The following is a 19262-nucleotide window of genomic DNA, read 5'->3' on the forward strand; positions in this document are numbered from 1 at the left end:
TTGGAAAATTTCTGTGAACTTTCTTGACCAACTCTCCGGTTTAATGATCCTGTGCTATACTCCTTGAAAATAAAAGGTGTGAAGCACCGTGTGTTGGACGACATAATTATAGTGGCAACCAGACGTAAACCCCAATCCATTCCAGTTTTTCCAATGGTGTTGATAGCACTATTGTATATGTAGATCAATCTAAGATTGTGCTTATCTTTATCACGATTTGTGAAACGTGGTCCTTCTTTTCTCGGAGTTGACATATTCAGTTGTACAGCGTTATTAACAGAGGAACTAACCGTATTGGTTCTGGAAACAGTTCATCAGTGTCTCCAATCCAATCCGAAAATGACGTTTACAGATTTGTTTCTTGGACTTTTACTTATTATTTCTGTTTCATCGGATACACCAACAACTCCTGGAAGATATTCAGTGAATCTCGATTTACCGGCGATGCAACGATGGAACGATGTCGTTCCGCGTTATAAAGAGGCCGTAAGAGATATGCACGATTTGCTAGAGAATTTGTTTGATGATGCTTTAGCTGTTGTGGATTTTGTAGCAACGGAGCTGGATCAGTACATACCACAACCATACGCGGATGAAATGCGAGGAATATCCCTAGCTCTCAATATGAGTCTTGGAGAAGTAGTTATGTCCAATCTCCTCTTTGAACTGGGTGGTGCTTGTACTAGTATCGTATTAGAGGATGCTAAAGGAGTTATTTGGCACGCTAGGAATTTGGATTTTCCTCAATTTTCCAGCAAGCTACGTGATATAGTGATTCTTGTAGACTTTCAACGAGGTGGTAAAACGGTTTATTCTGCGGCTACTTTCGCTGGATATGTGGGAATCATTTCCGGGCAGAAACCAAATGCATACTCAATAACCGTCAACACTCGAAATATCGATAACGTATTGTTAACTATATTAGAAGCTTTATTGGACAGAAAATCCAAACCGATGTCATTCTTGGTGAGAGATACTTTAGAAAAAGTGCAAACTTTTACACAAGCTGTGCAATCTCTGTCAAATACGGATACTGAAGCAGAGGGCTATTTAGCCGTGGCTGGAATTTCTGGTAATGAAGCTGTCGTCATCACGAAGGACCGAGTCGAGGCGGATAACCTTTGGTACATCAACGCCACACAGGGACACTGGTTTGATGTCCAAACAAATTTTGACCACTGGGAGCGACCACCATATGAAGATTTGAACAAAACCGTTCTTGCTACCGAAGCCTTGAACAAACATGGACGTTCCGCAATAACAGTAAACAGTCTGTTCCAGGTTTTGTCCACAAAGCGTGTTTTAAACCCCGGAACTGTCTATTCTGTTGTCATGAATCCAGCATTCCCTGGTGATATGAAAATCGAAGTCCGACATCCATAATCGCCACCGATACATGTATCTAACAAAATGGCTATGGCAGAAATATGAAGTTTTGAATATAAGTGTCTAGTTAGGATGGATACCACTTTTTAGTAATAAAAATTGAACAATGTTGATCTTAACCAATTGTAATAATACAAAGTGTAATGTATGAAATCGTAACGTCGTTTTGTTAATGTCCCTGGTGGTCATTTTCATTTTTCGGCAAAAATATCAAAATTTTATTATTCAAGATAAAATAAAAATATCTCCCAGCTCGGATTTTATCGGATTAAAAAGCGATCCATCAAAAGAGTTCAGCGAAATTTAAAGGTGACACTGGACTGCGTTGACTATATCCTATATATTGTCTGCCGTGGATACTGAATGTCGACAAATTTTGAATTCATCATATTTCTGTAAATACTATACAGCACTGGGCCATTTTTTGGCTGATATATATATTGTTTTGCGGGGGGGGGGGGGGTAGCAGACCCTACTCTTTGTCGCGTTCAAATATTGGATAGAACCCATGACAATTTCTCAGATAACAGTTTCGGTGATAAATTTTCCTAATAACTGTTAGCAGCCAGTGAACATAAAAGGTTATGTATGCAAATTGTTGTATTCCTGCTTTAAAATGCGGTAAATAATAGGAATGTTTTTATATTGTTTTTATGGAAATAAACCATCATGCGGTCCTTTTTAAGAGATGGGTGGTATCTTAGAGCCTGTATGACCTGTAATATGTGCGCATATGGTCTAGTCGTTCCGATGGAGCAAAAAAATCTGGTAGCTCATGCAAAATCAGAGTTTACTATGCTCATGCCCACCTCACGTGGCTTGCATCATTGAAAGCGGCGCAAGCATTTAAAGAATTATGTAATTGACAGGTGATGTATTTTAAAATGCCCAAAGCCTACTTACTGTTAATTTCGATTAAAGTTTTCTCATCCATTATTACAGGGTATCTGTTGGCCGACGTCAGGCTGAATTCGATTACAGAAAATAGCTGTCAAACAATGTCAATTTGCGCGTCGTTTGGTGTATCCTTTTAAGTTTTGATTTCTAACTTTAACTTTCCTTTTGCAATTCTTCTAATCGAACAGAAACAATAATATCCAATCCAGGACAGTTTAAATTTTCAAATGTAAAAAGACCGAACTATAGCTTCTGTTCTTGACAACAATGGTCTCCAAACAGGTTGTTTTCGCTGTGCAATAGAAATCCGAATGCCACCGTTCAAACCCTTTTCATCAATTGCGTCTTCATTTCTGGTTTTTACCGAAATAAGAACAAAGCATTGAGTGCGCATCGATCGTCTCAGTGGACTGACGTGATTACTCTCGTCTTCCAGATAATTACAAAGGAATTTAAGAAGGGAATTAGTTTATTTGTCGAAAGAAAAAAAGTAATAAAGGTAAATTGTGGTAATCTAGACGTATACTAAGAGTAGACAGTATGGGTTCAATAATACCGACCATCGGAAGGTAATCCGATAGACCACTCGACCTAATGAGCATTCATCCGTAGACCTTGGCTCGATCAATTTCATTTCTATAATACCAGTCGTGCATTTTTTTTTTAAAAATTCCACTCGCAGTGACCACAAAAAGGGTTCGGTCACTCTGTCTTCAACTTATTGGACTTTCTTAAGTTGTACAACTGCAGCCCTCGTTGGAAGCGATTGGCGATTCTAGTGCTTCCTGTATGGAGTTGAATCCTTTTCTCACCCAAACCATTACCTCCGCCAAATGATTGCACAGACATAAATTCCAAAACCTACAACACATCACAATCATACACGTGAATTTATTTCCTCGGGTTTTATGTGCCTATGTGTATGATTTGGTGTGCAAAATTAATACGTTTTACTGTTTGACCCGTCGTGTACATGATAATTCATTCTGTAATAAAGATCATTTGAGATCAAACTCATTGTGGTTTTATGACATGGTGATGGCTGATCGACGATTGAGCACTCGACCTATTGCCAGTAGTGTTGTGGGCATCTCTCATGAGAGGGTTGAGTACATTATCGCCAACGGGTTAGGAATACAAACGTTTCTGCAAGATAGGTGCCTTTAAAGCCCTTGACTGCGGATCTGAAAAGAGTCAGATTCCTGCGCCGTTTTGTAGCAGATCCTAATAATTTTTGCCTAGATTTGTAACCATGGATGAGACCCGGATTCATCCCTTTCAACCAGAATTAAGTCCAAACGATAGAAGCACCCAGAGTCACCAGTCTATCTTAAAAAGGCCAGACTATCAATGAAGTTATTACGCTGACCTACTGAGACAGCTGCGTGAAGCTATTAAAGCTAAGCAACGGGGAATGCTCACTAAAGGCGCCTGTCCTATCAAGACCATACTCCTGTTCATAATTTCCATGTAACGATCCATGCTTTTGGCTTCTAACTCATTGCCCATCCACCTTGCTCGGTCTCATTTTCCTAGTAATGGTGACGTCATATCAGCCGTGAACGACGTTTTTTTAGGGTAGCTGAAGAAAATTTCATCCTGACCGGCAACCTCGAAGGGGCTGTGTAGAAAAATAAATGGAAACCATCGACTTTGTACAGCTCTTTCAAAATAGGCGTAGAACTTTTCAGCAAGCCCTTTATGTATAAAATGACGACTTCCATCTGTGTTATTTATTTTCATTTCTATAAATATTTTGTATTGATATCAACTTTACAATTTGTCTGATATATCTTTTAAGCGTGAAAATTAAAAAAAAATCCACTACATCATAGAATTGAAAGTTTGGATTTACTAAAAATATTAAAGAAGGCCGTTTTACCTCTGTCCTGCAATACTGCCAATTAAGGGACATTCTACCAACCGGGGTAATGAATATATCAAATGCAGTATGCTTTGAGAAAGCAAGACCCCCACCCTTCAACACTGACAAGGGGAAACCACACCAAATAATCCTTAAAATCTTTATCTGCCACCGACCAGATACCTCCTAGTTAGTTCAGTGTGACAGCGTCTTACCCTCTAAGCCCCCATATTGTTGCTGATCAATAGCCCTCTAACTACTATGAACCGCCCCATCGCCACTCCAATAATTTATCCAACAACACTTCTACCGTACAATACAAATTATATACAATACGTATTATCAACGGTTGTGAGTGCACCTCAACCCCAGAACAATAATTAATTCAGTACAATTTACCTGTACAATACAGTATATTATATAATATTTTAATATCAAAATTGTATTTCAAATATATAAATAACATATATAAATCATAATACAGATTGACTTTCTTTATAAAATAATCAGTTAAACCTCTTTCATTTTTAGTTTCATTTTTTACTTTAAATTGTGGATAGTGGAACACAAAATCAGTTCCATCCCAACATTGACTCTATCTGTGAATGTAAAACTTTAAAGATTCCCACTTCACAAAGTCAATCAAAACATCTAACATAATTAAATCAACCCTTTTACTATTTACCCAAATAAAAGAGATCTAGTGATATAAAGTATCATTATAACATTATAAGATAATATACATTATACAAAATCTATAGGAGCTAAATTATTCAGTATATTAAATATTAGCTTGCTTCTACATCAAGTCATCATAAACTGTCTAGGAGATAGATTTAATTGAATCTAGATTCACTTTAAAGCCATATCATCACAGATTAATACATAAAATATAAACTTACCACTCAAAATATGGTACTGGATTAGTTATTATTTTGTATTGGTTTCTCACCACTATCTTTTTTGCTCTTTTACTGGCCACTGGCCAGTGGATGACTGAAAGATAATCCATTTCTATACATAAAAGATGGTATCTAACCTAAGTTTTAATCATCTAATTACTATTTAAGGAACAGATTCAGCCCTTATATTTGTTAAATATAAATAAGGATGATTATTGGTCTCCAGGTGCACTGGCACTTTAAGCCAGTGGTTATCAATGGTTTTGATAAGATATAAGTGTGAAGATAAGGAGTAGATTTAATCATAAACATTAAATAAAGGTTACAACACTTTAAATCGTAAACTCCTGGCTATATAATAATGTTAAACAAATTAGCCAGGTTCTCAAAATCGGAAGACATTTTTGCTAATTAAAGCCAATCATCGTCCTTTGCATTTTTCGGATTACATCTAATTTAATTCTTCAGGGCTAATATGTTTTTAAATTGTTTCAGTTGGATTAGAAAAATAAGCCCTTCCAAAGATTTTTACCTAACACTTATAGGTGGCACTGGCTTGTTTATATCGTCTGTCAAATGTTGCAAAATATACAATTTATCATATCTTTGTAAATAATTGAACAAATTTTAGACTAATATTTATCTTTCTGAGTTCACCTTTAACAATATTGCAGTTTTCAAGCGATTAAAAATACCCAAAATGATGATCAGCGACATTAAATTGCTTGCAACTAAGCTGGAACATAACTCAAGGTACTCTTAGCAGTAATATATAAGAAATCTTAAACACTCTTTATTCTGATCAGTTAAAAACTGTGGTCGAATGAGAACATACAGTTTTGGGCTAGGCGACTTACTGGGTATAAATGTTGCACGGTACTGTCAGGTCTGTATTCTAAATATGATTAAATGGACATTAAACCCCTCTCTAAATTGAAATCGAAAAGTGATGATCTCCCAAATAATTCACAGTTAACCCAGTTTTAAGAGACAACCTAAGAAAATTTTAAGTTAACCATGTTTCAAGAGATCACTAGAAAGAGGATTAAAGCAATATTCTGTACATGAACAGGACACAATTCTACAGAATAAAATTACTGTTTATTACAGAGTGACATTTTGACTAGGATTCCCAAGTTTTTAACAAGCAATGATATAATATAAGAAGTCTAGTCAAAATGTTATTCAGTAATTGTATTCCAATTCAATTACTAAATGCCATTTAAACAATTCAGGAGCCATTTGTAACATAATTCTTCATTTAAACATAATAAAAAAGAAACGGGCAAGATTTTATTGCATATTCTAATTGTTAAATTGCATAGAGCAAGATGGTTGTCTTCAAAAAGGCCATTTCTTTCACTATTTCATGAAAGTACACTATAGAAATACAAGACTATGAAAATACACAAACGTAGATCACATTTACCATGACAGATTTTTAAATTATTTCTATCTGTAGACTACATATTCAATTTCTAAATTATAGTCATTTGATTAATTACATAAATTTTACATGGTTACCATTGCTTGTGTTTATTTCATATTTATTACCGATTAAAATTAATTATTTAAAAATGTAATACAAATTTGTGTTGTCCGGCCTACTTGTAGTTCAATGTATAATTTCTAAATTAATTATAATATTAACACATTAATATTAACACATTGAACAGATTAACATAGTGATAATATTATCACATTGAGCTAATTAATATTGAAAACATAAACAAAGTGAGTATATTAACACCTTAAGAAAGTGAGAATATTTACACAGTGAACATTCAAAATATTAACTCTTTGAATGACAGATATTAACAAATTAACACTATGAAATTATACCATGTAAGAAATTCACAGTATGAAAGGTGAACACATTGAAGTTCACAGTGTGAAATGAGAACACATAGAAATTGCAGTATAACATTTTAAAACTTTGGCACTTGATCTGGTGTAAGATCTGTAAACCTCATGTCGTACTTGGGCCAAAAATCAGGAAACATCAAGGAAGATTTCACGCCAAATGCATCCATCAGTCTTCTATTCATTTGACGAAACCTGAAACAAATAAATATTAATAAATCTTCTGTGTTTCTAATTATAATGGTGCGAAATAAGTGGACTTTATTTCTAGTTTAAGAAAGATAATATGTTTTTAACAGTAAAAGATTGTAAATTTAGAGTTTTTAAAGTAATTTAAAAGAGCTAAACCTCTTTAATTTCAGTGAAAAATAATTCACTGTTTAAAGCATAATTAGTAATTTCTATGGAAAACAATTTATGCATCTTTAATCAGAGCTAGTTATGTATCTACATCTACAATACATCTACTACCGCTAATAAAGAAATTATCCATCCATTCACATGCCATTAATTAGTTATTTATGAGAACTTAACCTTAAAAAAACAATAAATATGTTAATATTTAAAAATCAAAGACTGGCTAAACACGAGGTCTCTGGTTCGCTCCCAGCGTTGGCAGAGAAAAGTTCCTCAGCATTTTTGGGCGTTGTTTCCCCTTGTCTGTTGCGCGGGACGTAGGGCCTGGCAAGGACAGGGTCTATTCATTTGGATGGGACGGAAAACCAAAGTCCTGTTCATACATTGATGTACACATTAAAGAAACCTTGACAGTTGGAATTCAAATAAGGTGAGATAAACAACGTTAGGACTGGATGGCAATATGATAAACTGAGAGCACTAAGCTGCCTGAACTGACCTATGAACGTTAACTTACTTATCATCTGTGACTCTGTTTACAAATTTCCAATACCCTGGACGTAAATTGTGAGGTTCTAAGGCAGCCTGGAATAAAACAATATTCACATATTAAATCACTGTTGTAAATTTTCTCTTTGGTATAAAATCGTAAAGGCTGGTAGTTGGAGGCCTTAGATAGGTTACATAAGCCTTTCCAGGGATGGTGTGAGGCTTTAGAAAGATTGTATGAGTTTCAATACAATGTTGAATACAATACATAAGTCACTTTCTGAACAAGTGATTTTTGAGCCTGTCCTTCCTGAATTGTTTAAGCAGCATTTAGTAACATCATCAAAACATCTCCAGAAAAAAACATACTTGTATTCCATAAGTTATCGTTTTCAATTCCAGCTGTCACATTAAATGTGAGCATACAAAATCAAATGAATTTAAAGCTACATTTATACGTACAGTATGAAAGGCAACAGCAGTAGATATAGAATAAATAACTATGTCAGCCCATTTTATATATGGTAAAAATCCTTTATCTATTCCTTTAAAATATAGTGTCTGAAACAAAGTAAAAAACATCTTCCTTAGTTCACATTTCATTCAATGTACAAATTAGAGTCCTTAAATGAATGCGACAACCAATAATCCTTGGAAATGTTTACCCAATGATGTAAGTGGCCGTTTACTGGTATGTTACTTACAAGAGGCGTATCTAAAAAATTTCCAGTCAGCCACACACAAGCTTTGAACCAAGGCACTGCCACAGCTTGCTTGATCTGTAGTAGAAAGCTTTCAGCCCTCCAAAAATTTGGGAAAAGTTAGTGCTAGAGGAAGACACAAGAATTAACAGTCAAAGGAAAAAATATTTTAGTAGCCTAAATCCTGCACAGATAAATGAAATTATCTCCCTTTAAGCACCTTTTTTATTTCATAGCATACCTATAACTACAATATTATAAAATATAATCTTCTGAACAGACAGAAATAAGAATTCACTTAACACAATTTGATATATTGAGAATAACACACGTAATTTTAATATCTTTCTTTGTTTCATTTTATTTGCCAACAAGTCCATGAACAACATTAGTCATTGGAGTCAAAGTGGTTCAGTGAGTAAGGCTCTAGCTCACCATCCAGGAGGTCCTTGGTTCGATCCGTGTGTTGGCTGAGAAAGCTCCTCTGAAATTTTTGGCATGTTTTCCCCATGGCTGTGGTGCAGGATTGAGGGCCTTGAAAGAAACAGTGACTAGTGGTCTGGATGGGAATAAAAGTCAAAGTCCCCTGTACACATTGGCATGCATGTGCCCCAGTCGGTGTAGAAAAGTTGGACGTTACATCCGATTTCATATCATTTCAATATAAGTCATTCTGTCACGCAACCCATTCCACCAATAACACAAATCTGCAAGGATGATATCCTTATAGGACACAAATGAACATATTTGAAACAGGCCATGTATATATATTTGCAGAAGTTTTTAAAGGTACCTCAACTAATTTTGAAGCTATATACAACGCTATTGTTGAACTTCGGTACCATAACATCATCCAACCTGCTAGAAAACCAGACACCATACCATGCTTATTGTCATCTTTATTACGTAACCAGCGTAAAGCACAACTAGATCCCTGCAATAGAAAAGGGCAAAAATTTTAAAGCATTAACCACAGTCAATATTTAAATATAAATTCCTATTACATTAAGAGTAGCTTAAAAACACCAAAAGATTACTAATATATGCTGCTAAAAGATTATGACTATTTTAAAACATTTTTAAGGCATCGTTAGGCCATCTAATTAATATATCCTTGTTTTCATAAACCTATGAAAAGTGTTTGATGCATTTGTTATACCAAAGGGCAAAGGCCATATTAATTCTCTTGTATATCCTAGTCGGCCCAGTGGAAAGATTGTTTCCGTTTTATCACTGGTTACTGGAATATAGTAGGCTAAGCATGAGAATAAGTATATCCTGTTTAATTTCACTAAATACTTACCCTAAACACAGCAGAAAATGATCCTAGAAATGCCCCTAATTTAAAGCTATCTGTATGTAACAGAGTAGAAAATAATACTTTTGGTTGATGAATTATTTTAGTGAATGATGAAACCACTTTAACACATGCTTGAATAGCAAATCCTATACCAAACATTCGTACAAAACCCTGAAAAAAAATCAAGAAGAAAAGTGATATGTAGTTAAATTATATTGTTTAATCAACATTCCAAAATAAGTAAAATAAATAAATGTATGTGAGAAGCCAATCAAGAAATGGTAGCTTCATCACAGAAAGTCAACCATTATGAAATACTTGACTTGAGTGAAATGGCTGTTATGACAAAACCCATCAATAATGGTAAGGACTTCACCAGCTCTTTTTAAAAAAGTTGGAGAATTCCTAATTCTGAACTAATGACTATAAAATCAGATCCTATTCACTGTTATTGTATCTTTTTTGGTCAATTGTGGCATTGGGAGACATGAACTTCAATCACTGGACAATTACAATAAATTGAAGCAATGGGCAGTAATAATGCAAGTAAAAGTAAGGTTGAGAGGAAATGGGGGTGGTTGAATTGAACCACTTCACATAAGACCTTATTTATAGTCAAATATATAAATTTTATGATTAATTAAAGATACATTATGGGAGATTAGATAAAGAGCTGGCAGTTCTCACTATAATAGTTAAAAACTAGATAATGTAAAGGGAATTTGCTGAAAATTTCCGTTAAATTGATTCGCTCTGAACCAAAAATTTAGCGATTGAATTTTCGACCTTCCCTCGATCCTCATTACTAATATCGGTACGATAAAAAACATAGTCTCGATTATCCATTTCATGATTAAATAATGAATGAAAGTTGAGCAGCAAATCGGATCCTAATCCAATAAATATTGCAGGCTAGCGATGACATCGAGAGTTGATTATGCTCTGGATAAGTTAATTAATGTCTAATTAATAATTTAGATAACATTTCAGGCTTAAAGAAAGACCTGAAATAGGCAGATTTTGCTCTTGCATAATATGTATGTTTAATAAGAGTTATTCCCCTTATACTAAAAACCACCACTCATCTGTGTAGCGATATTATATGAACCCCTACACAACAGACAACGTCATTAGGTTCAGGAATCGTTGGTATGTTACATTCATTACACTTGGTAGGTTCTTGTCAAAAATGATGGATGACAGCCCAGTATCAGTATACAGACAGCCGAAGTTTCATTTTTCCAACTTTAACTCATTATATTAACATTAATTCTTGGAGCTTAAAATACCATCTGTGTAAAGCCAGCTATTTTTTGTGGATGTGTTGAGGCTGTAACACCGACTCATATATTAATTATAACCTCATATTTCTGGCATCTTTACGACTATTTCATAGTCGCATAAACCACGTAAAAATGACAGCTTGTATAGTTTAAATATGTTAGGTTAGGTTGCGTTGAACAATGCACTTAAAACTTGTATTTAAGCTATAAACATTTATATTACAACTTGTTTGAATAAAATATGGAGAGATGTTAATTAACAGATTATGAGACAAGGAATTAAAAATATTATCTTTAAAGACAAAAGGAAATAAAACAAACATGTTCAATTTATGGTACAAACTTTTTCAAACTTCATGTATAAGCCTGTTTTGTTCCTTAGTATTTTATTAGAATTTTAAACGTTTATTAATTCCGAGAGAGTGTACAAACCGGTACAACTCTTATAAAAATCTTTATCAGATTTAATTTAAACATAAACAATTTGATATATGAAAATAAAAGTTAATCAATTGATTAACATTCATTACACAATTATTGTTTAGATGTTTAGAAGATTTTTTTATGCTTTCGAATTTAAACACACTGTAATTGTTTTTCTGATTTTCATTTTAGAATGTTCAACTTTCTAAACATATATGTATAGTCTCATTTAACTATTTTGACACTTTTCATTTTACTCATTTTCAATTCAAGAATCAGAAATGGAGTTTTTGTTGAGCTGTTCTTTTGAACAGATAAACTGATAAACACTACAATGTGTTTTCATATGTCAAAATATTCATTCAATTATTCATAATCATTGGGAAATAAAAATATCTGACTGTGTGACTGGTGTCTAGTACTCAGATTTGGTTTATAAAAGTAATCTATCAAATTTTAATCAAAGTGTCAAGCCGCCAATAGATCTGATATGATTTATGAGTGAATAATAATACACTGGTTCTATGTATAGCTATTTAAAACACCGGTCACAATACAACAAATGCCTATAATAACTTGTATAGTATTTTGTACATAACAGGATTGTAGTAGCTAATAATGAACTAGCTTAGCCTACATTAGTTTTATCAATGAAAACTGTCAAATTGTATCAAAAAGTATGATTTATGACAGGTGAATGTTTATTTATTATGTTTTTCTGCCCACTGAGCCCTACCTCTACTGGCTGTTTGTTTGATAGGATTTTTAGTAGGGTTGTTGTTATGTTTTTCGAGTTATATCAACAAAAATTTGTGGGAAGGATATTAAAAATCAAGGTGTTGTAGGCTGGATTTAACAATGTCTACCTCAACCAAATTCTTAAAAACAACTTTAAAATTTAATACTTTGCTATTTTACTTTCTTGAAAATGTTGGGGTTTTTTCTGATGAATGAGAAATTAGGTTTGTTCAATTGTTCTTCCAAACTTTTCTCAAATTAGGCCAATAGTCGGTACATCTTTTCAGACTGTTTTTACAGAACATATTTTTAAAGTCCAAATGTTGTGGGGATAAAAAGTCCAAATGTCCAAATGTTGTGGGGGTAAAAAGCATGATTCTGAGGGGCTGTAAGTATCTACTGCACTGCAAAGTCCTCGGCCTGCATTGCTATTGGCTTCATCTGTTTTGTTTTTTCTTTGCTTTTTGTTTATTTTCACATTTACAGAGCAACGCTTTCACTATACATCTTTATATAATTAAGAAGTCTACATTTAGTTGACCTGACCTAACCTGACCTATAACCAATGAAGGGATGTTTTAGCTTCAACATAAAAATTTCAGCCAATTACAGAAAATAACCATTTCTTCATGTAGCTTAGGCCAAGTAAAATAATAATACACTTAAAATACATTTAAAAAATCACAAAAGGACATATCCAGTCATTTTGAGACATGGAATGAAATGGGGATTAATTTTTTCACAGATTGGGCTAATGAATGCTTACATCATGCAGTGTGTTATGAGGAAAAATTTGCCCTGACAGCGGACCTATGGCCTACTCATAATTATTTAGAATCCCAATTGTCAAGGGTTCTTTTACATGTGTGTCAATGGGACATTGGTATTGCATCCCATATGAACGACTAGAAACTGTATTACCAGGCCCTCCATCCAACTCCTCTGACAAGGGGAAACCGGGCTGGAAAATCCTTAGACGCTTTCTTGGCTAACACCTGGGTATAATTGTAAATAAGACTACATCTCACCTGAAGAATATAGTGCATACACCCTGTTTGATGACGACATAAGGAATGTTTTTTACTATGTTCTAATTTATATAGAAATTTGACGATAAATTGCAAGTTCGATGGAAGATACTTGTGCTGTTTTTGACGTTGTTGTGATGACGATTTTTGGACATTATGATTATCTACTGCTCGTTCTTCATATATAACATCCGCACATTCCTCCTTTCCCACTAAAAATCTAAAATAAAATAAAATAAAATATAAAGCTGGATTCTCAAATAAATAAATATGTCACTTTTATGGCATGTAAATTGACGATGGGTGCCTAGCAATTTCAGCCTACCTGTATTTGTAAGATATTATAAGCACTCAAGAGATCGGCATATATGACCACCAAGTTGCATTGGGGCCCAAGCTCTCATGCATTTCGCCATACATTGTTTTATGTGGTGTTGTGTACGTAGCTTTGTATGTTTACAATTTAAATGTGATCAACTCCGGCTAAATAAAACGCATGGATCTAATCAAGATACAAGTATGCAACAATACTAAGACCTTTAAATTTTTATTTGACATGTGCATATATATTAGATGGTAAAGATGTTTAACTTTGAAGTGGGTATCTACCATGACATGACATTAATTTTAAGAAAAGAACAATTGAATATTACTCATTAAACCGAGCAATAAAGACTCCTTAGCAGGAAATCAGCAAATTTAGTTCATTTCTGTTAAGTTTTGAGCTTTCAGGAATTAAAAATAGAGCCATTTTGAAGACAATTATTCTAGAAACTCAAAATTGGTCAAATTAAATTTTTAACATTTTGTGACAAACCTCAAACAAGACACCTGCATATTATTTATTTGGGAATTTCACACAACTCACTCTTTTCATCTTTTGTCTATCATATATAATTTTATTTTTATAAACTATATATTTACATACAAATAAATGTTAAAAAATTTAAGAAAATTTAACAAAAAGTTCACCTAACAGTTAAATGCAATAAAATAAATCTCACTTTCTAAAAAGTTAAATGCAATAAAATAAATCTCACTTTCTAAAAATTTATGCCCTAGTAAAGTGAAATACTGCCAGCTGATTGACAACTCGAGTCCAGATGGTCAGGCCAGGAATTTATAGGAGGTCAAAATATTTAATACATCTTAACACCTTGGTTCAAGTAGTTGAATAACAATGAATTTTCTCTACAGTACTTTTTACTGTTAGTTAAGGGACAGCACACCAAATGGTTTATAAATATCTCAAAACATTAAAGGCGAATTTATGGTAATACTTTAAAGTAATGTGAAAAGTATGGATCTATTTGACAGTAACGTCTAAAAACAAATTATAATACTATTTGACAGTAATGTCAAAAGTTAAAAATATTGTACTATTTTACAGTTATGTCAAAAGTTAAAAATTTTGTATTCAAAATAATCACCAGTTCATCTTGTTCCTCCGATATTAAACTAATATTTAAAATCAAATTTTAGCCATTAACAAAATGTTATTCTAAACCTGAGCTTTGGCACATTTTGTGTACCTCATTTTCAAAAGAATATGACAATCTATGGCCTTATCCCTATCTTTTAATTGTTTTTACTCATGAAAAAATAAATTTAACTGTATTTATTGTGTATTAAGATTAAATTCTCTGAAATTGTAAATATATGGCATGCAATTATATTGACTGAAATGAAAGGCCTGCTTAAAACTCTATATTTGATTTTTATTCTGTGTAATTGTCCCTTTAAGACTGACATCGTTTCATTCCAATAACAATACCAGTCAACTCGATTAGTATTATAATTTCTCCTTCTCAGTACCAATAATAAACTTCAATTAGAACCCAATATTTAATGGTCTTTGTTTCGAACACTGATAATGGCTATCTGGAGTACCAGCTCCTACTGATCAAGTAGGGGTCAAAGGGTGTTTAAGGGCATAGCACATTTGGTTATAAAAATTATTAGTATCGTAAGTTAATTAGAGTTCTAGTAACTAATAATGAAAATAAAACTATGGCTGTCGAACACTTGACCGAACTAGGGTTGAGATGGTAATATTACCATTTCTTCATCCTGAGGATATGGAGATTACAAAATATGTGATTAATTAAAGCTCAAATAGTAATGACTTCATTTATATTTTCAGTGGTAATTGGAAAACTGGAATTATTACTTAATGAATAAATTTCATCTCAATGGAAGCAGACTGAATAATTTAGAAAGACCATGTATCTGTGTCCCGACTTATCTAATTTTAAATCACTTCTTAAAACTTGCTTATTTTTACAATTTCATAATTTATGTGTTTTATCTCTTTTTTTCTTTTCTGAAGTGCTATAATTTTGTCAACAAAAATTAATTTTAGAATGATCTATTATAGTTTTATTTATATAAAGTTATTTCATGTGATGGAATTTTATATTATGTGGTTTCCCGTTGTCAGTGGTCCAGGATGAAGGGCCTGGCCAGGATGTGATGAAAAATCGAGGATTCATGTAGCCACAAAGTTACGCCGTCAACCCTATACACCTTGTCACTCGAAAGACCTTTTGATCTAAAGCACCCACACCATACCTTTTTCAATGTGTGGGGAGTTGAAATTTATTCTGAATTAATTATCTTTATATATAAAGAACATCACCAATATATTTATATTAAAAAGGCATCATGTAAGAGTTAAATCTACCTATTGCAGGTCTTTCTTTGGGCCTGAGATGTTATATAAATTATTAATTAGACATTTACTAACACAACAAGACCACAATCAACCCTTGATGCCATCGGATGGTGCCGATTTAAGTAGATTAGAACTGTTCGGACATTTAATGATTTAATTTAAGCGAGGCCAAGACTCAAATGACCACTACTGTGGTTATGATCAATGCACACATCTTGTCAAAACTACAACCATTGATAACTTCGCTCAAAATAAAGTAATTTGACTGAAATTTTCAATATATTCATTTTGCATTATTATATTATAGCAAGAACATCCAGCTCTTTATCAAAACCTTACATAATGTCCCTTTAATTATTTTTGTCAAATTAATTTAGCATTTAAATAAAAACTTACTTTAATCCGGAGGCTTGGGAATTAGATAAACCATTCTTACTTCTGAAAATATAAAAAAACAAACTCAATATAACAAATTGAAAGGTGTAATGAACTAAAACATAGCTTCATAATTTTGAAAAAGGAAACTCTTTACACCAAATAGATAAACATGCATTTTGAGTAAGCAAAAATCAAAGAAAAAAATAAAGTGAACAAGATGCATGTACAATAGATTATGAACAGAATATTAATCTGGTATTAAGAAATATTATTATTTGTAAAATATCGCCACCCCCACAAACCACACTATACCACCATGGCCATACCACCATGTATAACATAAAAGGTTTTTTTACAATTTCATTTAGAAAACCATTTTTAGCCAAACATTAATGTCTCAGTAGCAGTACATATTTTAGTTTGTGGCAGAGTAAATTCTTACATGATTAATGCCATCTCTTTTTTCTACGGACGAATAAATATGCATGGCTACTTGTGAGTAGGATTGTAAATGTTTTTTCGTGATCCCATTTTTAACCTGGCATTAATATCTTATTAAAATGTTGCATAAATACAAGCTTCTCGGATCTTCTTACTACAGAAGTTTCTCCTTGTCAGTGGTGCAGGATGATGGGCCTGGCATTTACAAAAAAAGAAAAGAAATCGAAACAGGTCCACGCTGCCATGCAAATAAAAGAACCCTTGACAGCGGAATTCTACAAAAAGTAAGCACTACATGGCATAGGTCCATCTTTATTAGTATTGTTGGAAATGAAATGAAATGGGGTTTAACATCCTAATGTTCTACTCTGACTGGGCTAATGAAGACGAGCATACGTCATACAGTGTGCTATGAGGGAAATTTTGCCCAGGTAGCGGCACTATGGCCTACTCTTATATCGAATTCCAACTGTCAAGGGATCTTTTATGTGCACGCCAATGTATACACGGGACCTCGGTTTTTCGTCTCATCCGAACGACTGGACGGCTTTCCTTGTCAGGCCATCTGTCCTGCACCACTGACAAGGGGAAACCATGCCGGAAAATCAAGATAAACTTTCTCGGCCAATGCATGGATCGAACTAGTATTGTGCAAAAAAGTAAGACGTTAAGCCGCAATTAATTTCGTCCATATGAATGTAAAAATCGTCTTCACGATCCCATTTAGAAAAAAGTTTTTTGCCTAGCATTAGTTCATGGCCGATTAAAATTTTGCATAAATACGGCCCTCTCTTCTTTAATCAGATGAACAAATATGCATATTTGCACTAACTGACGTCTGCTAAATTAAGCAAAACAGAATAAAAATAGCCACACCAAAAATAACGGTATGTCTTCAACAAGACGAAGAAAAATCACTTAATAATTACGTAGAATACAACCCGTTTTTAAACACAAAGAGTTCAAACATACATCAGTATTTTCACATCATTTTTTTCTGAAGGTCCAGGGTGTAAACACAATATACTAAAAATAATTTACAGCATGCAATATAACACTTAGACAATATGAGATTCTCATCTTAAATATGGCAGAAAAATTACGTTTTCATTTCACAACACATAATGAATCTGCACCGAATTTTACAAGTCGCCAGATTTAAAAACAGACGTGCTGTCTATAAATTAGGATCAACAAGGTTTTGTCAGCTACATGGAGATTTGGGATGTAATTTATGTGCAATATATATGTGTAGCCATGCAATAAGTGGGTAATTTTAAAAAAATTAACAGGGCATCAATTTTGTATACATATATGCAGCCGTGCAATAATTTAGGGGTAATTTTTAAAAAAAAACCAGGGCATCAGTTTCAAGGGCAAAGTTTTATAACCTACACGGAGATTTCTAAGTGATTTATGTGAAATATATGTGTGTAGTCGTTCAATAAAAAGGTAATTCTAACAAAATTAACAGGGCAATAGTTTCAAGAACAAGGTTTTTGTCAGGCACATGGATGTTTACGGTGTTATTTATGTGCAATGTAGCTCTGTAAAAAAAATTAACAGGGCATCAGTTTCAAGGAGGATTTTTCTGACACTCACAAATAAATGCACCCTCAAAACATGCTTCATAGCACACTGCTAGGTCTGTCTGCATTCGGCCAGTTGCTAGAGATGTTAAACCCAATTTCATTTCATTTTACTATAATAGTGAACACCTTTGCATCGCATATTTGCATGTATCTGTAGTTGAGCTGTGTATTTGTATATATCAGTAAGAGAACTGTGTATCTGTAGTTATGGTGTTGTATGTCTGTAGTTTAACTATGTATCTGTAGTTTAGCTGTGTATTTGTATATATTATATCTCTAGTATAATTGTGTATCTGTAGTTTAAATGGTGTATATCTGTAGTTTAACAAGTGTATATCTGCAGTAAAACTGTGCATTTGTATGGTGTAGCCTATATCTGTAGTTCAACTGTTGTTTGCCTGACCTGTAGTTTAACTGTGTATTTGTATATATTGGAAGTTTAGTTGTGTATTTGGCTGTAAGTTTGGGTAATTTATGTAATTAACAGAACAGAAGGAGAAGGAAATTGGTCGACAATTTGTTTGTTTTTTCTGGAATTCAATCATCAGTTGAGAAACTGGAAGATAAAGTCTGTCTTCGCCTGTCAACTAATGAAATATTACTTTTCATCATTTCAGCTTACTTTTCCATCTGTATAATTCTTTCATTTGCGCTTCAAAGGAAATTTACGTTAATCTGGTGTCAGAAATGAGGAAGTATGTCTGACATGTTGAATTTGGGCCACTCTGTGGTTAATGGAATGAACGAACTACTGTTCTCCTTGCCTCCCAGTTTGATTGGGTGATAGACAGGCGTTAATGTTCTCTATATACCTGGACGTCTGCCATCATAAATAAAAATCTTGACTTAACGCACAGAAATAACCCCACAATAACTAATTACAATCTATAAGTAATAATTCTTTCATGTTTACCATTCTTGTCGAGCATGTTCAGGTAATCTTACA

The 19262-nt window shown here is 33.4% G+C and overlaps 1 protein-coding gene across 5 annotated transcripts in view; it reads right to left on the reverse strand.

The window, feature by feature from the left end:
• Window positions 1–4001: 4001 nt before the first annotated feature.
• Window positions 4002–19262, reverse strand: part of LOC126809788 (transmembrane protein 135) — a 147561-nt gene continuing 132300 nt past the window's right edge. For all 5 annotated transcript variants that reach the window (XR_008785982.1, XM_050534561.2, XM_050534562.2 and 2 more), the window contains 7 exons: window positions 16302–16343; window positions 13232–13451; window positions 9763–9930; window positions 9253–9393; window positions 8221–8319; window positions 7787–7854; window positions 4002–7107 (listed from right to left, as the gene is read on the reverse strand). Coding sequence is in view for 4 of the 5 variants with exons in the window: in XM_050534561.2 (XP_050390518.1) it covers window positions 6978–7107; window positions 7787–7854; window positions 8221–8319; window positions 9253–9393; window positions 9763–9930; window positions 13232–13451; window positions 16302–16343 (868 nt within the window). In the remaining variant the exon portion in view is untranslated. The remainder of the gene's footprint in view (window positions 7108–7786; window positions 7855–8220; window positions 8320–9252; window positions 9394–9762; window positions 9931–13231; window positions 13452–16301; window positions 16344–19262) is intronic.

Source organism: Patella vulgata, chromosome 2 (genome assembly GCF_932274485.2).
Source record: "Patella vulgata chromosome 2, xgPatVulg1.2, whole genome shotgun sequence".
NCBI lineage: Eukaryota > Metazoa > Mollusca > Gastropoda > Patellidae > Patella > Patella vulgata.